Raw genomic sequence first — 25,035 nt, 5'->3', positions numbered from 1 at the left:
CACTGCTGCAAGTCAAAAGCTGCATGCAGGAGCCTCGCTGCCAGCACATGCATCAAGCACCACGTCAGGAGGAGCTGGCAGGACTCTAACTGATGGGAGATCAAATCCTCCATCTGAAGACACAATTCTGTCTGCTACTAAGACATGGAGCAGATGCTAGTGCAGAAAATGGGGATTATAAACCACTGCTCGTGCCAGAGCTGAGGTTTTTTTGTGGGGTTTGGTTTAGGGTTGGATTTTTTTGGGGTTTGTGACATCCATCTTAAATGTTTTGCTCTGTAAAGAAGCAAAGCATCCTCTGCCATCAGACCTGCTTACAAGCATAATTTTAGAGCTCTACTCCAATCTCATTCAAGATCAGTTTCTGACATAATTTTGCATAACCCCCATTCCCAAGTGGCACAATAAACAGTTAAACATCAATTCTGGGCTGCTTTCTCAAACAAGGCAAGTTTCCAAATACAGGACAGAAAAATATCTGGAAAAAAAGGAAATAAAATATTAATAAGTTTATCTTCTGTTTCCAGTTTCTCAGGTTTTGACAAATGGCATTGTAAACTGAAATATTCCTGGAGCCTTTCCAAAGCAGAGAACTGTTATTGGTAAGGGTTTTTTTACAAACTTTTAGTGCATTATTCCAAGTTGAAATTACCTTGGCCATAGAGAGGTTGACTTTCCCCTCCTCTTTCCACCACTGAACTGTTCCTTAGCATTCCTTCAAGGCAATACACACAGTCACAATGAATTAGAGCTTTAATTCCCACAGCCAGCCTCCGGTGACATCCTGAGTGAAATACACACCCTATGGAATGGCCACCCAATCTCATGAGGGGAGATTTCAACCCCTGTCAGATTTTTCCTCCTTATTAATTCAAACAGTAACAACATTTGGTTTTTTTGTTGGTTTTTTTTTTTTAAGGAGTTGGTTTTCCTCATCTTAATGAGAAAAAAAAAACCCCAGTTCCTTACAATTTCACCCTGTTTTCTTCAAGAAGTGACAAGGATAATGTTATTTATTGACATAACTTCCTTCAACATCAAAATGCCTGCTCTTTGCTGAACACCTGAAGAACATTTCACCTACAATTGCTCATTTAAAAAAAAAAAATCACTCATCTAAAACAAACCTACTGTTAAAAATAGTTAAATAATCAAAAAGGCTTAACAAGACAGTTGAGGAAATCAGGAAGTGCAAGGTTTTATTCCAACTAATACAGAGATGCTGAAGCACCTCCTGATGGAACAGAGCTAAAAATGCCTTAGAAGTTTCATGCTTTATTACAGACACAGAGAGGTGGTGCTGAGCACCATTGTTTAGCACCAGCCTTGGCAGAGGCAGAGAATGGTTGGACCCAGATGATCTTAAAGGGCTTTTCCAACCAAAGTGATTCCATCATTCTATAAACAAAAGTTATTATTTTCAAGTAAAGGGGGGGGGGGGGAACCCCAAACACTGCTGCGACCTTTTTATCTGATGTTTATGGAAATCCAGAAGCAGCAAGCAAGCATCTTGCTGGCACATGCCACCAAGGGGCATTCAAAAGGCAGCAAGCACCTCTGAGAAACACTGACACTGCTCCATCCCTTCCTTCTCCTTCCGCCACAACCATTCCACACAACCACTTCTCCCAGTACCTGAGAACTGACAAACGACAAACTCGAGCTGCCAGCAAAGCCTGAGCAGCAAACCAGTTGCCATGAACACTTTTATTCCCAAAGTGAGCACAGATTTTTTTGGGATTAGTTCAGTGCTGAAAAAGCTCATTTACTGCTCAGATAATTTCAGCTCCTACCAAGCCTGGCATGTGAATAAATGCTCATCTGAGCACTCTGCTCCAGCTTACATGTATAAAGCTATTCATTGGGTCAAAGCTACTTTGCCCACTTATGGGAAGAAGGATCTACAGGCTGGGGAAGCAGTTCTGCTGAAAGGTTATCTTTAACCATTTCTATAAGGACCTTCTAATAATACCATCGTTTTCAAACTTCCCAGCTATCCATGCTCCAGTTGTAAAATATGCTTAAATCTCAATTCAGAGTATTTTTCAAGTCTGTAATTCATATTTCCTAGAAATATTTGCAAAGCTCACCATTACTCCCCTCAACCTCTATTTCTGGTATCGTTCTATACCTCAACTAGGCTGCACATTAAATTATTAGCAAGAGCTTTCTCTTTTTACTTAAAAAAAAGTCACAACTTACATGGTAACTTCATTTTATTAGCTCTAAATTTAGCTTTTGTTTTCATTTCTCCATTTCCCCTTATATAATTCCTCTATAATGAATGCCCAGAGAGAGGGCTGGCTGCTCAGGCTAGCTGCTGCAGCATGAAATGAGGAGAATATGCTGCTCTCTTCAACTTCCACACTCATACTGGAGGTGTTTAAGAGTCATGTAGATCTAGTGCTTATGGACATGCCAGCATTAGGCCAATGATCTTAGAGGTCAAGTTTGTGATTCTGTGGCTGCTTTTGATCATGACATTACTTTGTGCTGCTGCTGGAGAGCCCTAGCTTGGTCAGTCTAAATGGTATCTGGACCTTTCAAATAAGGCAGCAGAAGAGCTTGCAGTATTCACAATTCCTGCTGGCATTCTGAGACAGTTCATTCCTACTATCAGGCTTTAGTCCCAGCTTCTGAACTATGAACCCTATGCGGACCTTCCTCCTGCACCCAGTGAACTTGGAAGCTCAGAGAGAGAGTCACTGCAGAATATCCAGCACTGACACAAGCTGCAGAAAAAATAGACTGAAACCCAAATACAGGATCTTCCAATTTCTCCGTTTCACTGGTGTCAGTTGGTAGATTTTCAATAGGCCTCCTATCATACTTTTTTTTTTTTTCCCTTCCCCAACTCATTCTGGGAGCACAGCCAATCCCCAGCACAGCAGCTGACTTTCCCCAGAACTAACTAGAAATATTCTGATAGACTCTATTTATAGACTCAAAAACTTAGGAGTGGAAGCAGCCAACCAAATTTTTCCATTCCTTGCTCCCCTCTGCTATCTATCTATCTATCTGTCCTGGGCTAACCTAAATTCCAGCTTTCTATGTTACTCAGGGGGGAATTATCCTACCTAGAATAGGTATAGCCCGGGCTATGCCCATCCAAAGCACCTGTGAAGACCCCTGCATGTAACTTACAGAAGAGGCTAAAGGAACATGAACCCTCTGCTTTTATGTCACTGCAGAAAATACTCACACTGATCTTCTCTCCTGTTGCTAAGAATCAAAGTTGAAGAAAAGACTTCTTTAAGAGATTCTACCTCTGCTAACTCAAGTGACGAGTTTGGACATGCACACCATTTCTTTCTTTCTTTCCCTTCACAAAACCAAGCATAAGTAAGATTTTTTTTTTTCAGCAGGCTTAACCAGTAGAAGATAGCTACTGGCTTTATTTGTGTGGTGTTTTGATATACCCACATGCACACACATACAGACAGCTAACACGTGCAGCAGCTGAGTAAGGTTAGTTCCCATTTGTTTAAGCAGAACACAAATAACCAGCAAAATAAAACTTGTGTCCCAAAGTAAGAATAATTTCAAGTGACTCATCCTTGGGCATCTCGCTGTCTGAAGTTACTTATTTAGGATACTGTCAGGTTCTGTTGAGCATTTCATACTGCAGATCAGAAGTATAAACTCTGAAACAGAGAGACCAGCATGCTCTGGAAGCAACACCTGGCAAATCTGATTTTTACTTAACCTTACAAATGTTGCTAGGAAACCCTACTCAATATTTACTTCCAGCCTTTAAAGAAACAGACTAATTCATACTAAGCTACTGGTGGGAGCACTGAGGACTTGGCGGAGGAGCCCCAGCCTAAATTTACTCTTGGCATCTCACTTTCCTAATCCACAGACCTGACGTAATACAGAAATATAATTAAGAGTCGGATACAAAGTTACCTCACACTGGGGGGAGGACAAGACAAAGTAAGAGAGATGAACAAAAGAAGTTCCTCTCTTTTGCCTTCTTTCTGTATACTTTTAAAAAAACCCCAGCACATTAAAGCAGTCTTCTCCAAATAGCAGATGGTTTTTACACTGCTGTCCCCTGAGGAGTGGATAATTTAACAGATTTCAGCAGCAGCTCTCACGCCTAGCACAGAGGTACCTTAATCTTCCCATCTGAAACATCAAAACCCAGACTGCACCAAGAGCAGAACAACAGCAAACACTGGGTATTGACTGCTGCCTGTCAAACTCACTGTATGAAACACATCTGTGGCAATCAAAGCTACTTCTTGCAAACCTCACTGATGAGATGTTGAATATTCTCAATTTTTAGTCATGCCAGACAAACCCACAAGCCTTCCTAGGATCTGGTGCACTGTGTTAAGCCTACATCCTCCTGTGTAACACCTGCTGTGTTCCTTGCTCCTATAATCCTTCTCCTCTTTATCATTAAATCATCCTTCTTCCTCCTCTGCATTCCTGATCTCAAGCTCATTCCTATTTGCTCCTGTTTCTCCCGCTCAGCATGAAAGTTGCATCCATTCATATTGACTTACTGATCCAAGCCATGCCAACACCAGCACCACCTTGGTACCTCACATGATGGGAAAAAGCAAACCTATATCCCAGTCAGCAGTAAGTCTTCCTGTGGAGTTAGACCCAGCAGGAGCTCCAAGGCTCAGCACTTGGGAAGAACTCTGTATATTCACACTGTCAACACTGATGTAGAGAAGTCCCCAAGGAACTCCTACAGCCTCCCACCACTGCTATCACCCGAAGTACAGCTGGGGCTGCCATCTCCACATGCTTTGGAGCATGCCAGCTTTAAACATGAGCTTGGCAGATGAAGAACCTGGCTCCTGTGCTGCACCAGACTTCTCTTTGTGGACCTTGCTATAACCTTAGCAAGTAAGACTTTCTTTTAATAAGCACAATATCAGGTGTTTGTGCTGAAGCAAGCAGAACCTGAAGCATCTGGAGATCATGGAAAGGGCTAATACAGCTGGAAGGACATGGAACAGTGGTGGAGGACATGGAGTGTTTTGTTCATGACAGCACAGAGGGTATCAAAATAAGAAAAACAGGAAGCTCCCCTTATGGAGTTAGTGAATGAGCTCAGAACTGACCTGGGTCCTGGTATTACAGTGCTGATTCATCACAAATTAAGATGGGTTTATAACTCTTTCTCTTTTTCCCCCCTCTGTCTCATAAACAGACTTAATGGCTATAACTCATTTACAAGCCACTAAGACATCTCCTAGTCAGCTCAGCCTCATACTGAAATTCATTTATCAGACATCCACAATAGATAATTAGCTACCAATCGCTAAGCTTACTTTACAACAATGTATTGATCCACAAGGTAGGTTTTTGCCTGAAATGACAATTCTAGCTTGTTAGATTGGTTTGCCCAAGTTACAGCTGCTTGTAAATACTTAGCACAGCTGCCTACAAAGGAAACAATTCTGTTTTCCTTTACAGATGAGTATTATATGAAACAGGAGAATTACCTCTAAACCCTGTCTGAATCTTTCAGCTAGTTGGAAATAAGTGAAATTCACTAATGAAAAAAAAACAGGGCACAGCCCATTTGTCACTTCTGTTTCATTTCCCTGCTTCCAGGGTTTCATTCAGCTGTTTTTAAGACTTCTAGAGTGCTGGGAAGGATGAGTAAGTAGGTACTCTGCTCACTCTGCACCCATCTTACGAACAAACACATATGCTGCAAACAGTGCCTCCAGTTTCTCTGTGGAATAATTTCCTCTGCTTGTGAACCTGAATCTGTTTTCAGTTACAGACGCTTAGTTAGGAGGTGACAATGCAGTCAGCACCCAGACAACATCTCTGTCACAGGCAGCCTGGTGCAACACAAGAGCTATTCAGAGGAGCTGTTGGTCCTGAGGATTTGCTATCCACTTCAGAGGTGTTGCAAGGGTCATGCTTCAGGCCAGCTCAGCAGGTTCCAACAGGATCTGAGTGCCCTAGGTGGTTCCTGGAGCACTTCTTTCATTCACTGCTAGCTAAGAACTTCCGTCAGCTGCCCCCAAGATATGAACCACAGCACAGAAGATGACAGCAACTGGAAGATTCCCGTCAAAAGTAGATTTCTGATCCAAACAAAAATGCTAACACAAGCCCACCAAGTTTGTTAGTAGCCTTCTGCATACAGCTAACTTTTGTTTGTGTCAGAGGGTAGAAATGAAGGACAATTTGGAGACCCACAACAGATCCAGAAGAAATAAATAAATCAGCAGCTCACTCTTTTCACTTCTATTTCTGTATCAATCAGCTTCTTATTTTTGTTTTCCCCTGTTTAGATAATATGTCCACCCAAAACACTCATCCTCCTCACTCCTTCCACCAAATGGGTTTCATATGAAGTGAGTTAACAGTCCTTCATCTCCTTATCTGCATGTGCAGTTTGAAGGTGTCATTACCACATATTTAATCAGTCAAAACTTTCAATGCCTAAACTCCTTTTCAATGTCAAATCTCCCAAAACATAAATTCCAAGCAGTCTCAAGAATCAGAAAGGTTAGTTGGGAAACAAGCACAAATCAAGTGCATTGTTTCATTGCAACATCATCTTATGTCATTAGTTGGCAGCAGCCATAAAGCTCTGGACCACTTCCAATATTTACTTCCATACCCTGAGTAAAAGCTGACACATCTAACCCCCCCCCTTACCCCCTCCCCCCCCAACTTTGTTCATCTTCCAGCTATTTTTTATTGATTCAGATTAAAATAAGGATTTAAAAATCCTGATTGAATCAATTGGAATGATTCCATTTTGCCAGCGTGTATCTGAAGGGAGAGTATGTTAAAGCCATACAGGGTTTGCAGAGCTAATCCTGCAGCAGTGTGGTTTCACTTGATGCATTTCACAGCCAGGTGATCTGTGACAAAGCTTCAGAACAGAATTCTGACAAAGCCAGGCACATCCTGTAACTTTTCCTAATCTTTAAGGAGTATTTATCAGCCAATATTTGTTTTTCAACTATGAACTTAAAGCCTTAGCACTCAAAAACTGAACAAGCAAGCAAGTCTAATAATAACAATAACAAAAACAAAACATTGTGCATCCTAAACCCAAGCAAAGAGGTTGCCAGCTGGTGGCAAATCCCCAAGAAACAGGGGAAGAGGACATCCATTGCAGCATCCCAATGGGCACCCTGTCCTTTCTCTGGTGGGCTTGGGGTGCCCAGAGAGCTGCAGAAGCGCACCCACCCACCCCCCCCCCCCCCCGAAAGGAGGTTAACCACCTAAACCTATGGACACAAACCTACCAAAGGACTGTGCCCAACTCTGGGACAAGAATTCTTGCTACTTATGGGAAGTGAGACCTGCAACGGTCCAGAAGTGTGTATCCCTTGCCTGATGGGCCAGAACTGATGAGGTGTGCTTGCTTTCCACTAGAGAATAAGAACAGAAAGGATTTTTACAAAAGCAGAATGGACCTTGGTCTGCCTTGATCCTTAGAAATGATAAACCTGACACTTCCTTCTCTTCAAATCTGCCTCTTTCATTTTTCTTGGAAGTTTTCACATATCCCAGCATCAACATCTCTGAAAGGCTTTTATTGGGTTATTGATTTTTTTTTTCCCAAATTTACCCAAATGAGTTTGGGAGTTAACGAACTCCGATCTAACAAAACAGATCTGAAGCTACCATTAGAGGAAGAGCTCTCTAGCTGCTCTTACCATACTGCACTCTCTAGCACAAATTTAATTTAGTTTAAAATAATGAAGCTGACAGCTCAGATAGTCTGCCTGGAAACAGTGCAGATTTCCCACCCACCTTCATTTGCAAGGTCCCTGGCACTCCAGTCTTCAAAAATGCTGAAGTGCATGACAGGTTTCCAGAGACAAGCCTTCAGCAGTGCTAAAAGCCAGCTCCCCGACCTTTTGGAGCAGCTCATATTTGAACTCAGAGCCCTCTGAGAGAAAAATAAAGGTTGCTGTATCGATGCCTTGACCTTAAGATTGGCTTTCAGAAACAATCCCTTTCCTGCTAGCAGTCTGAGGGCAGTGGCATGAAGCTTGACTAGGAGACCAGGTCCCAGCTCCAGTCTGGCTTTCGCTCTGTTTGGCTGGGGAGTACAGCCAGCCACCTGCCAAAGAGCCCCCTTACCACTCCCCTCCCTGCAGCAGAGCTAATGAGGAACTGAAGATACAAAGAGGATCGATCGTTCAGGGTGAGATGCTGCCAGAGCAAACGCAGGCTGGCCAGTTGCGCAACCAAGGGCTGGGAGAGCACAGGTCCCGGCGGGGACACCAGGCTGACGCAGCCACACCGGCACAGGCACCTTGCACAAGCTGCTGGGGAGGCACAGCCACAGACAGCTGCAGCCCCTTCTAACAACTGCCACACAGCAGCTGCCCCTCTTCCTACCTGGCCCCAATCTGCCATCAAGAACCAAAGCATCAGCTCAAAACTTCCATAGGCACTGCTCCATTCTCCTTGGGGGACCACCAAGCCATGACTGGGACAGTTCCTGTGCACCTTCCATCCCAACTCCTCAAGGCAGGAACAGAAAAGCTGATGACCAGAAGGAATTAGGATGGTCGGGGGCTGAAGCACCTCCCCTATGGGGACAGGCTGAGAGACTTGGGGCTGTTCAGCCTGGAGAAGAGAAGGCTTCAGGGAGACCTTGGAGCAGTCTCTCAGTACCTGAAGGGACTCCAGGAGAGCTGGGGAGGGACTTTTGACAAGGGCTTGTAGGACAAGAGGGAATGGATTGAAGCTTCAGGGCAGATTTAAACTGGACATCAGGAAGCAATTCTTGACAGTGAGGGTGGTGAGACACTGGAACAGGTTGCCCAGGGAGGCTGTGGATGTACCCTCCCTGGAGGTGTTCAAGGCCAGGTTGGATGAGGCCCTGAGCATCCTGGGCTGGTAGGAGGTGTCCTTACCCACGGCAGGGGGTTGGAACTGGATGATCTTTAAGGTCCCTTCCAATCCAACCCATTCTGTGAATCTATGAATAGGTTTTGCACATCACGTTAGCACAACGGGGCAGTCACATAACCATGGCCCAAAATGCAAGCAAGACCCTAGAGTTGAGCAGCTGGTCAGCCAAAATCTTAGCCAGGACAAACGGAGCTACTCATTGCCCAATGCTGACCTGTGATTAAAAACTCTCAGACTGCTGACAGATTACACTGCCCAAAAAACACCTCTGAAATGCATCTTGGTTTTGTAGACTTAAGACTGAATAAGAACCTGAAATGGTCTGAAATGGGTTTGGACTCCAGAGGTTCCTTCCAACCCCTACCATTCCACGAGTCTATGGTCATACACACACCAAAAACTGGAACTCAGATATTCTCTCAAATCCAAAAGATTCAAAGCAACATTATGGAACATAGCAGTTTTTTATCTCTTTTGTTTTTTTTTTTTTCCCAGAAAACAAATTGTTAAGGAGCTGGTTCATAAAGCCACCACTTTTAGAAACCTGAGATAGCACCACTCAGCAGCAGGCAAGGAAAGAAAAACAAAATAGAAGAGACTTGTGTGTTCAGCCTGAATTTCAGCCTGAAGACTCATTCAAGAAGTTCTTTCTCCAGTCACAAGTACAAAGTATTGTTTAGAAGAGAGAAAGGAAACGAGTCAAGTGATTCCAAAATTGTCAGAAACATGGAGCAATTAGTCTGAAATTTGCTTTTTAACCTCAGGGATATAACTCTTTGATCTATTATTAATTACCACTAACCACAATCAGCAGTGTACCCATGCATCTTGGGAGAGCATTCAAATTCTTATAAGCCATGTTATATATTATCCACAAATACTTGGTCCTCCTTCTGCTCAGATGTTCCAACCAAAGTTTACTTTTTTATCATTCTTTTTAAAGAAATGCTTTTATATAATGACCTTAAGCTACCCTACCTCTAAATATGAAAATTAAACCACCGATTTAAATCTAAACTATGACATTTAAACTATCAGCTGATCTAGTGGGAGGTGTCCCTGCGCATGGCAGGGGGGTTGGAAGTAGATGATCCTTGAGGTCCCACCCATTCCTGACAATTCTATGATTTATTCAGGAAGCAAACACACAGCTTACAGATTGCAGATGTATAGGAATTTCATTTATCAACCAGCTAACAACACACTCATGTAAATGCAAGAGCTTAACTCACAGTTTAAGATAAAGAAATCAAATTCCAAAGTGAATTGCTTGTGACCCACCAGCAGTGTGGGAACTTCTGCTATGGCACAAGTCAGGAAAGAAACAGTGCCTCGCAAAACTATTTGTTCATGTTCTGAAGAGACACAGCCTTTGAAGAATCCAGAATCATCCACAGCATGGTTTTGGTGCTCTGTTGGTGCTTTGGGGAGTTTTCTGCAGGGGGGTGTTTTAAATCCTTTAGCACTGATGTCAGTAAATCAGAGAAAGACAACCATTTAGCTCACATCCCTTCAGAAGCTCTGGGAAACCTGAGCTGCAAATGAAACCCAAAGAAAGTCAAAGTTTCCCATTTCAAGACTTTATCTGAAAACTCTGTCTTGAAAGCAGATCAGCTCTGCAGGTTTTGTAAAACCGTGGGGCTCCTGAACAAGGAGGTGAATATGACTATGGATGCACATGCAGAAGGGACTGCCTCCTCCCACTCACACACAGCCCAGCTTGCAGCTGAGCTGCTCCTACCACTCTTACCAGCAGTGGCTCTTGGGAGCCACTGGCAGAGACAAACAGGACCTTCCTCACCTATAATCCCCTGCCCTGCAGCCTAAAACAAAGCTTGCCTCTTTCCAAGGTCAGCCTGTCTCCTCCAGCAGCAAAACCAGCGTGGTTCCAGCAGGAGAGGGTTTTGGTGAGGACCCAAGAGACGGTGACCTTCTGCTGCAGTTTGCACCAGTAGGGCAGTAAGCAGTCAAACCATGCCATGGTCTATTTAGGGTGCATTCAAACGTGCCCAGGAATGCTGCAAGGACTTGGACAACTGCACACAATGGAAACACTCCTCAGGTTTTTTTCTCCATGGATCTCTCACTCAGAGGAGACTGCAGCTGAAGTAATTCATATGCTGAACACCAAGCACTGTGTAGCAACCAGCTGCATGTGAAAACTGATAAAAGTACTAAACTTGGATGTATTTAATACCTGTTTTTCACACACTCTTTTTTAGTTTCCTCGTTGGACCATTTTTATCGCTCTTGCACAGCCAGATTTTAAGACACATTTGCCAGAGAACAAGTTATGGTTTTATATTCTTCCAGAACCATGCTATTTTCTGACCTCTGGAAGCTTTAATGTGAAATCACAGCACTCCACTGTTCTCCCAAGAAGTTTTGGTTGAAATCAGCCCAATATTAATTCCAGCTTCTACAGCTCTGTTCAAAGCCTCAATAAATACAGTTAAAAACCAGAAACTGCCCTTTAAAAACACACCCTGAAAATACAAGCACCAAGTGAGCAATGGGATCTAGTTAAAGATGCCCCTGCTTATTGCAGGGAGGCTGCACTGGATGACCTTCAAAGATCCCTTCCAAACCCAAACATCCTATGATTCTACGAGACCATGGCTCAACACAACACCATCTTTCAGCAGAAACATGCACTTAGGATGTTTCACAGCCTCTTTTCCCCTTCTGTTCCTTCAGTTTGTTCTCATGTCCATGTCACACCACTCTGCTAACCAAGTTGCACTGACCTGTTGGCTTTTAGAACTTCAGAGTGAACTGGATCAGGAACCCAAGGTGGCTTCACACTCAAACACGCTCATACAAGGGGCAAAGACCAGAGTGAGAGCAGAGAGTTCATGGCCCAACAGCATATTCCGCACTGCAAACAATGCATTGTTCAGCTACAAACACCATCCAAAAGCAAGCACTGCTCAAGCCTGGGTTCAGCAAAGCACCAACACTTATCTAGGAAACCGATTCGAATGAGCAGAGCACTTCACAAGTGGTTTGAGTTCCATCAATGCTAAGTGTTGGCTAAGTAGGGACAGGTCATTGAAGCACTACTTACCAAGTAACTCCCTCTGCAGACAACAGGAATACTACAGGAGTAGTGACACTGCTGCAGCAAGCCCTGGCCAGGGCTCCCTGCATAACTGCAACACACATCCCACAAATTGGGGTGTTTTGGTCTTCAGAAAGCATAGACATAGCACTTTGAGACATGGCTAAATGGCCATGGTGATGTTAGGTCAACGGTTGGACTTGATGATCTTTTGGTTCTTTTCCAACTCAATTCAATGATTCAATGAAAATACCAAAGAACATTTTTATACAGCACATTATTTCAGACATCAAAGTCTTCCAGTCCTCATGAAAATGGACCAATCCATACTGCTGGAATATGGAGAACCAAAATTCCCTCTGCCTGCCAAAATCTGTGCACAACAGCTGGAAAATGGCAAATTTAGACTGGAGATTAAAAAGAAATTCTTGAGAGTGAGGGTGGGGAGACACTGGCACAGGTTACCCAGAGAGGTTGTGGATGCCCCCCTCCTGGAGGTGTCCAAGGCCAGGCTGGATGAGGCCTTGAGCAACCTGGGCACTGCAGGGAGGTTGGTCTCTTCCAACCCAAACCATTCTATGATCTCACCCTCACCTTTTGCAGAAAACCATAAAAAGAAAATATCAGACTGAGATTCTGTATCACCAAACATGATACAAATGTCAGAAAATAATTATTAACTATTATCAGAATAACTATGGCAAAATGACTTCCAACAGCTAAGCACTGCAAAGTTCAATGGCATCGACTGGCAATAAAAAATGTTCCAGCAATACACAAAATTGCCCCCATAACGAGAGAAACAACCAACCCCTGGATACTGACACATGGATTGACAGCAGCCCTCTTATTTCCTCACATTTGGATGATCTACCTGTTCATAGAACACAATTTTCCAGCAAGATGGACTTCTTCCTGCCATAGCACAGGAGTCACAGAATCACAGAATTGCTTCAGCTGGAAAAGACCTCTAAGATCAAGTCCAACCATCAGCTGAGTCATCTGATGTGCATCATTTTAAATGAAACTCACCAGCAGTCACATTTTCAAAAGTTACTGTATGCAGATTTTTGAACTTCTCAACGGACTAAAGAATGAACCAAAAAAAAGGAGCACCCTTGGCAGCTTAACTCCAAAGCAAGCTGTGGTAAGTACAAGGCTATTACATGCATGTTGGTGTGCTAAGGAGACATCCTGGTCACATCCTGCTCTGACATCTGAACACAGACTCCTAACTTCTTTAGCCATACACACCTAGAGGTCTCTGGTTATACCCAGAGCTCTTAAAAAATGACACCAAATTATACCAGAACCCATGTATGACTCTTCAAACCAAAACAAATACAGAAAAATACAGACTTAAGGTCTATAGTCCATGATGGGAAAGACTTGTTGGTCAGAAAAAGTTTGCACAGTAAATCTGTGGGAAGCTAAATAAGAATGACACCAAACTATACCAGAATTTCCAAACCATGTAAAACTTTTCAAACCAAAGAGAAGAAAAACACAGATTTAAGGTCTACAGTCCGTGACGGGAAAGCACTGTTGGCCAGAAAAAGTTGGCACAGTAAATCTCTTGAAAGTTACAGGGGAAAAGAGTCCTACCAAGCATAGGGAACACTTGAACAGCATGGTCTGTGGGCTTTTTTCTTATAAAGTCCATCAGCATACAGAGGTCAAGGCCATTCATAAATTCTAAAAATAATATTTACCAGACCTTTATCTCTCTGGAAGGTGTAATTCTGATAAGTGACTATTCTAGATAATATTTAACGTAGAAGTTTATTTACAAAAATAGTTGCAATCACCTGGAATCAGATTTTAAGCTGATTCACCTATCCAAGGCACTAAAGGTTACACGTAAAGGAAGATCCAAGTTGTTGGGTTGGGTTTCTCTTCCAGGTTGGCTTGGGTGGAGGGTTTGGGGGAGCTGCTACAAGTAAAATCTATGGGGAAAAACCTCCTGATGCATGTGAATGGCTCCCAAACAGACAGCTGTAAGTTCCTAAAACACTGCCAATGTTTGATCAAAGATCTGAGCATAACCCCTAGGATGCCAACAACAGTCCTGAAGTCCTTTCAACAAACGTAAATTACATGTTAAAACACCAAACTGTTTGGAACAGAAATCTCTTTGTCTGTGACAACTGAAACACAATTATTGATAAATTATGTAATATATGTTAAAATAGTGGAAAAAAAATAATACCAACACATCAAACTTTGTGAATTCATCCCACACTGGATGCCACCACTGGGACTTGCTGGAAGAGGCTCTAGTAGGAGCATCGGCCCTTTGTTCCCAGCATCACTGCTGAGGGGGGTGAGTATGGATGTGCACATGCATGAGTTAATATGGAAATTAGAGGGAAAAGGCACATTTGCAAAGGCTTTAGGTAAGAGCTAACACAGCAGAAAGGTCATCCTTCTCAGTTTTTACTGTTTTTTCAAGCAACCATGACATTTTCCCAGGCCATTTTGGAAACTGCATAATTGGCACAACCACCAGGCTCAAGCTGACACCCTGATTCAGGTGAGCAGTCCCCTCAAAGTGAAACCTTCTCTGGATTCTTACTGCAGGTTTTCATCCATGACATCACACAATCATATCTGCTTTCTTTTTCAAGCCCACTTTGCTACTGTTTAGTTTCCAAGCCATTATTTCTTAGAAATGTCACTCATAGAAGGGAGATCCAAACACGTAGACAGACAGTTATGATTCACCCTCTATTAAAAACACAAGATGTAAAAACCTTTCAAAGACAAAGACATGTTCTGCATGCACAATAGCTGAGGAAAAGCATTTAAAATGGAGCAAGGGAACTTGGTTTTGCTTAGATGTTCTTACTCCCCAAACACCCCAAGTTGCAATGTTATAAAGAAAGTTACCACCAGCTAATTAAAAGACAATCTTAACTGTGGACATCTAATAAAAGTAACTGTAGGAGGAAAAGAGAAACGTCCTAGCTGACAGAGGATACCTGGCACAGCCAGTATGGTAAAAAGGCATTTTAAAATCCCTAACCTATGTTTATTAGGCACTATCAGCAATAATTAGAAAAAGTGATACCCTAATAGGATTCTTTAATATTTTTTTAACAATAACATTCTAAAGATTCATTTGTAATGTGAGGGCTTCTACCACCCTGGTCACCAACTCCTTTACGTCATGTAAACTGCAAGTCAGAGCAGTCTAAAGAGGGTACAAAGCCAAGGTTCAGAAAATCATGCTGTCAAAAGAAGAGAGAGACATGTAGACTGCTTCTCCCCTTCATCTAAAGTCTTTGCTTATGGAAATCTACACTGTAGGCTAAGCATACCTGAAAAAAAAAGGATAAAGACTCAGAACAGCAGAAACTGTAATGTATGGCAGACTCCAAAGGGTTAATGATCTCTGTAGAATTTTGCAAGATGTTTTGCTTTCCTTGGTTGACACTCGAGGGAAAAAGCATGACTGGAAGTATCTGGTTTGGATCTGGAGTGCAGAGGTGCAATGCTGCTGCTCTGACAAGGAAGAAAGACTTTGTGGTTCCCATCCCCTGATGACGTGGGGCAGGGGATGCTGGGTCTGACATGGTTCTGTACCATGTGTGTTTGATTGCAATGCTCTGGAGCACCAGCAAGCTGGTCAATGATTTCCTCTGTTTTAGCTGTAATGTGGCATGGAAAATAAAAGATCAGTTTGAGGTTCATGATCTGGAATGAGCTTTCCCAGGTCTGACATCCTATGTTGTGTCTTTACGACCTGTCTCACCAGCAGGCACCAGTGCCTTCAAATCTGAACTGCTACGGTAACCTCTACTCGAATTTACCTTGAAACCTGGGAGGCCTTTGTAGCCTTAGCATCAAGCCACTGCCAAGCAGGTTAAGAGCAACGTTTAGTTAAATAATGGGTCTGAGTTCAGAGATCTGAAGTGATGACACATGTCCTAACCTGAACTACAGATCAGGATGCCTGAAGTGTCACAACCCTACAGATCTCCCTCACCTGAACAGAATTCCACACAGGCAGTAACATCTCTGAGCACTGAAACCGTATTGATTTCAATTCTGCAAAGTACCAGCTGCACTCACCTGCATATCCTGCTGAGGTACCAGCTTGGAGAACAAAAAGAAGTCTATCATGTCTGTGCCATCATCAAGCCTGGTGACTCAGATTATCCATGTATTGTTCTAGAGGTAAATAGACGAGCAAAGCTACCATGGACTAATGTCAGATCAGAAGACTCTTACCAAAGCCTTAAGAGAAAGTGTCACTCAAAATGCACTACTGGTGACAGCCATGCTCCTACCAGCATGTCCTTGTTTACTGTGCCAGCAATGGATGACAACCTTGACTCAGCACAAGCAGCACTTAATCACCCAAGACCTCTCACAGCTGGCAGGAAGTACTTGCCCAAGCAACAGTGCACAACCACAAAGGCAGTAAAATATTTGGTCTTGATTTTCAGGCATCCCAACAGTCTTCTGGCAAACCTTTCTCACAACATAAATAATGCAATTTATGAATTATTATCACGTAAAATAACTAGAAATGGTAACTTTGTCTTCCTTGACCCAAGAAAGCCAAGCCTGGGTGATGACAAATACCCAGCTACGTGCAAAGCTCAGCGTGAAGGTGGGATAAAACCCTTACAAGTTTAGAAAATTCTGTTTAAAAATGGATTCTTTAGAAACTATATTTGAAATGGCCAAAGAAGAAGTTCAGTATGGCTTGTGAAATGGTAAGGAGATTGGAGAAGTATTGAACAGATCTGAGAATCATAGAAAGCATTGGGTTGGAAGGGACCTCTAAAGGTCTTCTGGTCCAACCTCCCTGCAGTAAGCAGGGACATCCCCAACTAGATCAGAATGCTCAGAGCCCCATCAAGCCTGACCCTGAACGTCTCCAGGGATGGGACTTCCACTACCTCCCTGAGCAACCTGTTCCAGTGTTCTACCACCCCCACAGTGAAGACCTTCTTCCTGATGTCCAATCTAAGTCTACCCTGCTCTAGTTTCAAACCACTGAACAACATGGAAATAATTAAAGACCTTTTTCCCCTCGTGGGCAGCCCAGCTGTTTTGCCTCCTCCAAAGCACCAATTGCCCTAGCACTACACTTCTCACTGCAACGCTGCTGTTTCACAAGTATTTGCAGCACACAAGCATGGAGACCACTACACATCCCTACTCTAAGAGTAGGGCAGGCATTTCACTCACAGTGTATCTCATGAGGAGAAGACTTGAGAAAGGTCCTTTCTAAGCTACAGGAACACCTCTTTGCTGAAGAACTAGGTGCTTCCACCCATCAGCCAAGAAACAAAGGCTCAAATGACACTTGCATGCATTCCCCTTCCACCAAAAGTGAGGGGATCAGTTCAGTTTATCCATTCATCCCTTTCAGATGCATGGAGTTTTAACAGCCCTCCTCCTTCTGGAGGCATTTTTCTATATATACAAACCAAATGTTCCTACAGTTAAAATACAGAAATAATATGTTGCCACAGGCTTGGAAGGGTTTAGTTTTCAAACTTAACCAATTCAATGCCAGTGCAAACTTCTAACCACATATCTTTAGCAGGCTTCCCAACACCATGCCTTTCTTATCCTCATCTCAACATCTCAGCTGAGGCACAACACATTCAAGGAGCAGCTCAGAAAGAATAACCATTATGGGACACACGAGAGCAATTTTACTAAGCTTTCATTATGGGAAAAACAACATTTATAGTAGTGAGAGCTCGTAAACACACACCGAAGCTACGCTTTCCATTCTAATAACAACAGAACGTAATACGCTCCTTTTCAATATTAAAGCCAGCACTGGGTTTTTATTAAAGGCAGAGTAAAATACAGCAAGCAACCAGCAAATCTAACTGTAGGGATTGAAATGCAAGCAAAGAATCAGGCATCAGCTGGAGAAATACTGCCCTGGTCTCCCTTTTAATTCACGCCTTGCTCACTTAAGAGTAAAATAAAACCAAACAAAAAGAAGAAAAAAAGTAATTTGCCTGCTCACCTGGACACGTTTTCTGGAATGTACTCTAGAACTGGATACCCATCGCTTCTTCTGGATGCCAACTCCGAATGGGACTTCCAGGTCTCCACTAGCGTGCTGACAGGAGGGAAGGAGCTCAAGTGCTGGAACGCCTGCTCGCGAGCAACCGGCCGCGACAAAGATATCGTGCCTTGGGCACCGATCCTGTAGTGAAAGGACTGTCCACCTGAATTTACACCCACGATGGCAGAGGATGGGATACTGTTTTCTTGGTAATAGCTGCCATCCTCAGGCTCCTGCTTAATCCCCACACGTAAGCTTGGATTTGGAAAACTGCTACCTTCACAACTTCCATCAAACGAAGAAACAGGTGGTCCTAAAATCCCAGAAAGTGAGTAATAGTCTTTGTCATCCATAAAAGAAAAATAGGAGCCATCCGTAAATGGGAAAGGGTTTACTGTTTGATTCCCTTTAAAAGGGGCACCAGAACAAGGATGCTTGGCCGACTCTTGCTTCACTGGTACGGAAAAGGGAGAATCGGAGTTTATTTTGCCACTGTCGCCGATGCAGGCGCTGCCGAAGGAACCATCTGGCTCGGGCTTGATGAACTGAATGAGGGTCATCTGGCTGTTGTTGGAGATGGTGTTCTCCATCTCCTCCATCTTAGGAAACGTGAGCTCTTGAACACCCTTGTCTTTTGTTTCAGGACTGGGAACGGTCTCTTGGCTTCTGCTGGGTCCTGCCGGCGTGCCAGCAGCCGGGAACCCTAGGGAGTTGTTTGCAGGGCTACAGATAGACGATCCCACAGTGCTGACTGCTGGACTAGAATGAGTGGACCTGTTGTTGGCATTGGTAGGGCTGGCAATGGAGCTCCTCGAGTTCAGGTTTGCAGGGCTGGAGACAGAAGATCGCATGGTGATGTTACTGGGGCTTGAGACGGGAGACTTCACACTGCAGTGGCTGGGAGGGCTGGAAATCGGCGACTTCATGCTACTGATGGGGCTGGAAAGCGGAGACCCCACGCTGCTGACGTGCGCAGGGCTGTGCAACATGGAGCCCCGGGTTTCAACATTGGGTGAGCGCGACAGAGGGGTTCCCTGCCCGAGGGGGCTGTGCACAGCAAAGCTTCCAAAGTTAGCAGTAGTTGAGGACACGGAGTTAACCCCCGCGGGACTGCAGACGGAGGAGGCCATGCTCTGAGGGCTGCAGCCCGAGGGGCTCTTCTCTTGACACACGAGAGGGCTTTTGACGACAGCCTGCATACCACCACCGTTCACAGCGCTCCCGGAGTCCGACATCAGGGACCTCAAGGGCCTGCTGGTGCTGTGGAGGGGAGAAGGGCAATGGCCGTTCTCCTTGTAGAGCTTCACCAGCTGCTCCACGTTCTGGTAGATCTTTCCCGGGCTGCCCTGGTTCTGCGGCTCGTAGGGGTAATCGGCATCTCGTATGGAGTCCATGTACAAACCCATGGACTCAGCCACCGTGGCCGACAGCTCCTTCGACTCGCTCTCGGTTTTGATGTCAGAGGGCAGAAGACCAGGCTGAGAGCTGTCTTGCTGCAGACAGGAGAGCAGCTCAGGTTTTTCTTTGCTGTTTCCTTGAGCGTTGCTGTTGGGGAACGTGCCGGCAGCGCAGCTTACGTTCACGATCTCCATATAGTTACTGTCATCAGCCTGCTCTCCAGCACCTATGGAAGAATACTCCACAGACTGAGAAACTTGACCCCACCGTCTCTCCATATCTAAGCCTTCTGGGTAGCTGTGGTATCCTTTTGTCTCCATAACTAGCAAAGACATATACAAAAAAGTAAAGTTAATAAATGAGAGGACAGTGTGACTTCCGAAGGAAATGTCTCAATTTCCTAAGGAAACAAGACGTATCCGCTCACTCTGTCTATCCTCCTCTCTGCCTGCCTGCCAGTCCCAGTTCCCTGCCCCATCCATCATCTCTCAACCATTTGTACAATTTCAATCAAAGCCAGGCAAAAGGTCTCATGCATATGACAGCCCTGTGGGTTCCAAGAGAAAACGGCTCAGCAGCTAGAAAAGCCCCAAATTCCTGCTCCCCGCCCTGCCCCCAAAGGAACAGGCTCAGCAACCTCAGCACAACAAACACCCACTCCTGCTGGCCACAGCCCCACAGCCCGTGCCAGCAGCACTGCCGGCTGCCCCTCACCCAGGGACCTGAAAGGAAAAAGGGAGTGGGGTAGCAAGGAAGGAGGGGAACCAAAAAAGTCTTGAAAGGAGGACACATCAGTGATAGGCAGGACATAAGCCCTGTGGAAATTGCTCATCACAGCTCTGCTCCTCCAAGGACCTTCCACTGTAATACTATGGGAACAGCAAAGAAGTGAGGCTGGTATGCTGAGTGAGATCCTCATCTCCCTCCAGAATAACACGAGATGCCTTAGAAGGCAGCAGTGGTTCTGAGGGGCCAGGAGCTGACTTACCCCTTCACATCTACACAACCTGCTTCTACAGCTACCCAAGGGCACACACAAAGGAAGGGCTGAGTGCAGACAGGAGCTGTGTAAAAGTTGAATGGCAAACATTCCTGCTGCAGAAGGAAGGGGATTGGATTAGGCAGGGATGTGTGGCTGTTACATGGATCTGCAACCCCCCGTGCCAGCCAGCAAGAGCAATATACAAAGAGAAGGAAACTGTTCTCAAACAGACCCAAAACCCCCTCTCCCATGCCACTCTCTTAAGGCAGGGAGCAAAACATGTGACCCAGCCTCCATTAGCCTGCAAATCAAACAGAAGTAACAGGCAGATGGTAGGTTATGGTTGGGCTTGATAGTCTTAGGGTCTTTTCCAACCAGGTGATTCTGTGATTCTATTAACAACAATTTAAAAGGAATTGGCTCCTAGTGTCATTAGAACTGCAGAAACTCAAGTGCCAATAGTTACTATGCCAATACTATGCAAATATTTTTTTCCTCCCAGAACATAATAATTTTACAATATTTAGTGTTTAATCCCTTTACTTGACACAAATTAGAAACCACTACTTTAATCAAAATTAAAAAACAAAAAAGCAACCCCAAACATACCAAAACAAACTTTAAACTAATGACTCAAATACTTCTTTGCCCTTATTTCGAACTGTGGCCCTAAGCACATTCCCCTCAAGCACAGATTTTATTGGAACATCATCATGAGGAACAAATCACATTCCTATGGTCTAAAAATGTTCAGCCAGAAGTGCCTGCCTTCCCCCAAAGTCACTCCCAGCTAATCACCTACCCCTGATTTCAGCGCTGAGCAAGCCTAATTCCCAGGGAAATCAGCTGCAAACTGTGAGTGACCAGCATTTGTTTAAAAACAGGCAACTTAGTGAAGGCTTAGAAGTTAGGCTGTCAGTGGGTTTGAACCCTCAGGACCAGCACTGCATGCCAGGAAATCCCAGTTACAGGTCCTAACATCAGACTGGCTCACAAGAGCTGTGGAGACCTCTCCCACAGCAATAAATTTCAAACTTTATACATAATCAATAAGCCAGCAGAATTTAAAAACTTCAGCAAATACAAATCTGGGTCACACAAAGGGAAAAATAAATGCACAAATAAATAAATAAACAAAAATGTCCTGGTCCTGCACTTGCAGAAGGGAGAGAGAGAGAGAGAGAGAGAAAGAGAGAGAGAGAGAGAGAGGGAGAGAGAGAGAGAGAGAGAGAGAGAGAGAGAGAGAGAGAGAGAGAGGAAGGCACTGTCTGGTAAATATATCCGGGAGGATCAAAAAACAGCAGAGAGATTATTTGTGGCCTGATACAAGCTAGGTTTAAAATGACAGATAAATTAGTACGAATGCAGCAGCAAAGAGTTGGTGGGTTGGTTTTTTGGGGGGGGAGGGAACGGGAGAGGGGAGTGCTGGTTTCTGTCACTTCCGAGTTCCTCGGTGGATACTGGAAGGGAATAATCATCTCACACGTCCCTGACAGCAGGAGGGTTTGGGATTGTTCTTCCAAGCAGAACTTATTAGAACTTGACAAGGGTGTTTATCCAGGATATCCACACTTCACCTCCAGCACAGACATTCCCTTTCACTAACTTCCACTAAATGACCACAACAGAAGCCGAGACCACCTGCTGAGGGTCCACACCTGATGTTGTGCAGAAGGAAGCTTCTATCACAAGCACAGCAGCTCTTCTAGACACTCCTCCCCATTCTCCCCTTGAAGCACTGGGACACCGCAAGTTGTATATTTCACCCCCAAACAAATCAACAAACACAGCCCTCCACAGTACAAACCTCCGGCCAGTCAGGCATGAAAACAGTTTTGCAGCAACAGTCAAATAAAATAAAAATTAAAAAAATAAATGAAATGGTACCTGGAATCCCTGCAACAAAAAGGTCACCTAGAGATGGGAAAACCAGAAGCAAATGCAGGTTCATAAAACTAAGCCCACGGCTCACTAGACACCCCACACGCATCCATGCTTTCTGGCTTCAAAGGGCTTGCAAATGAATATTCCTTAAGTTGCTCTGCCTGCAAACTGCTGCGCTGATGGAAAACTGCCCTGGGGACTGGACTGCAGTTCCACCAGCAAAGAGGGCTTGGGGGTTGCCCCCCCTTTTCTGCAGGGCAGGGTGGGTCAACTGGCAGCAGGGGCACAGCTGGTTGCAGTGGTATGGCTGTGAGAAGGGGCAGGTTAGCTCGAGGAAGGGGTACAGCTGACAGCAGGGGCACGGCTGGCATCAGGGCCAGGTCAGCTGGTAGCAGGGGCACAGCCGGCAGCAGAGGCAGGTCGGCAGGAAGCAGGGGCAGGGTGGCTGGTGGCAGGGGGGCAGCAGGAGTAGGTCGGTGGGCAGCAGGGGCATGACTGGTAGAAGAGGCAGGTCGGCTGTTGGCAGGGGCATGGGTAACAGGGGGGACACAGCTGGAAGCAGAAGCAGGTCGACGGGTAGTAGGGGCAGGTCGGCTGGTGGCAAGGGCATAGTTGGAAGAAAGGGGCAGGTCGGTGGGCATCAGGGGAAAGTCAGTCGCCGGTGCTGGCAGCGTAGTTACCACCACCACCGGCACTGCTGGCCGCAGCCCCCAAGCGCGGAGCGGCCTCGGTCAGTGTCTGCGGGGATTAGGTCCCTCCGCGCTCGCACACACACGCGTGTCACCAACCGCGCAGCAGCGCGCAGGCAGACTCCCCTGCCTGCCCTACGCGATGTGGAGCATCATCGCAGCTCCCGGGCAGAAGGCACCGCTTTGCGCCCCTAATTCCAGACACACATCCCCCCCCCCCCAACTCCTCCTGCCCGCAGCTACAATCCGGCTTGTCACGCGTGGGGAAACCCAGTGGAGACATGGAGGTCCCTCCCCGGCCGAGGCCGAGTGCCGTCCCGGAGGTGGGTCACCATCCTGAAAGCCCAAACCCGCTTTCGGCCGAGTCTTCCCCCACCCCACGATGCAAAAAGCGCTTTATTTCCGCGCAAACTCCGCTCTCCACGGCGGAATCTGTGATTCATCACCATACAAACGGAGGGCAGCGGGAGGGGTACACCCCAACCCCCCCCCACCCCCTAGGGTCCCCACCTCCTTGGGTGCGGGTCAGGGGAGAGAGATACGCGATACGCCCCCGTCCCCCATCCCCGCGGTACCTGTTGCGGTGGGGCTCGTCCCCAAGCCCCCGCCGGCGCGGAGCGGTACGGAGCTGTGCGGAGCGCCGCGGAGGGGCGGTGATCACCCACCCCTACCCCCCCCAAACGCGCATACACACACCCCCTCCCCGCCCGCCCGAGGCGAGCTGCGGCCCCGCCGCGCCGCCCGGTGACACGGAGCGGCACCCAGGGAGGGGACTGGAAAAGGTGCCAAGTCCTTTAAAAACATGTCACATGCCCAGATAAAGTTCAAGTTTACGTCCCGGCCGCCGCCCAATTCCATTGGCTGGCGGACCGCGGACCGCCGCGCCGCCGGGGCCAAGCCGCCACCCCATTGGCTGCACCGTGCTGTCACTCACCCACCGGGCGACATGACTGATACAAAGTTGCTGCGACACAGGCTGCAAAACGCATCCCCTTAAAGCCGCAGCCGCGCAGCGCCGCGCAGACATCCCCCCTCCCCGCCACACACCGCGGGCCTCACCTGCCGCCCAGTCCAGAGGTGGCCCCATTCCGCCCAGCCGGAGATGGGTTGGGGGGCGGCCAGGCCAGGCCAGGCCTCCCCGCACCACCCTCCCTCGCGCACACACACACCCCCCGCGGGCAGGTGAAGGTGCGCGAGGCGCGGCCGCCCCCGCCCGGTGTCCGCACCGCGCAGCGCCGGCGGCAGGGCCGGGCATCGCCTCTCTGCCGGCCCCGGGATTTCCGCCTTTCAGCGGTGTATGAATATATGTATATATAGACGGTACCGGTGCAGCGCTGATTTAACCGAAAAATAAAATAAAATAAATAATAATGTTACTATTATTGCTATTATTATTATTTTAAAGGAGAATTAAAAAAAAACCAAAAAAAAAACCCAACAAAAAAAAACCAACCCCAACGGAGCGGCAGCAGATCAGGGTAGGGTTTCAAGGACTTGTCCTCCGGCAGCCGTGCATCCCACCGGGAGCCCCCGCCCGCTGCCTCCCTCCGACTCAGGGAAAGCGACAAGGACCGCTGGGATCTGTGTATTTGTGTCCCCCGCTCAGTGCCTCTCCCAGCACCCGCGTCCCGGCTGCTGGAATACCCTTTTCCCAGGAAAGCCCTAACACAAAAAAAAAAAAAAAAAACCGCCGAGCAAACTTTGAGGCGATGCGCTTCCAACTCGCTCCCTAAATAACGCCCCCAGCCCCCGCTGACGCACGGTTCCAGCCTCACTCCGAGCCCCGCTCCCGGCCCAGACCCCCCAGGTGCACCCCCGGGGACATCTCCGCAGGGTGACAGAGGTGCCCCTGGCAGCGGGGGTGAGGCTCGGGGGGGGGAGCTCGTCGTGGAGCGGCAGCGCCGCGCGTCACGCTGGGGGCATCGCGCACCTTGGCCCCAAATCGGGGCGCACGCACGAAGGCAGAGATCCCGCGAATGCTCCGCGGAGCAGGGGGTTGTGTTCGATAGTCGCAGCCAAGCGCAAAACATCCCCTGGATGATTTTTTTTGGGGGGGGGGGGCGGTGGGGGGTGGTGTCACGTGCCCCTCTCATTTTCAATATTCTGCCAA

The 25,035-nt window shown here is 46.3% G+C and overlaps 1 protein-coding gene across 2 annotated transcripts in view; it reads right to left on the bottom strand.

The window, feature by feature from the left end:
• Positions 1-19,705, bottom strand: part of NR3C2 (nuclear receptor subfamily 3 group C member 2) — a 206,297-nt gene extending 186,592 nt beyond the window's left edge. The window contains exon 1 of one of the 2 annotated variants that reach the window (XM_054392434.1): positions 17,931-19,705. In XM_054392434.1, the coding sequence (XP_054248409.1) occupies positions 17,931-19,705 (1,775 nt within the window). The remainder of the gene's footprint in view (positions 1-17,930) is intronic. The other variant, XM_054392435.1, reaches the window with a different exon arrangement.
• Between the last annotated feature and the right edge of the window lie 5,330 nt (positions 19,706-25,035).

This window comes from Indicator indicator, chromosome 25 (assembly GCF_027791375.1).
Source record: "Indicator indicator isolate 239-I01 chromosome 25, UM_Iind_1.1, whole genome shotgun sequence".
Taxonomy (NCBI): domain Eukaryota; kingdom Metazoa; phylum Chordata; class Aves; order Piciformes; family Indicatoridae; genus Indicator; species Indicator indicator.
This window is presented reverse-complemented; position numbering and strand designations above follow the sequence as displayed.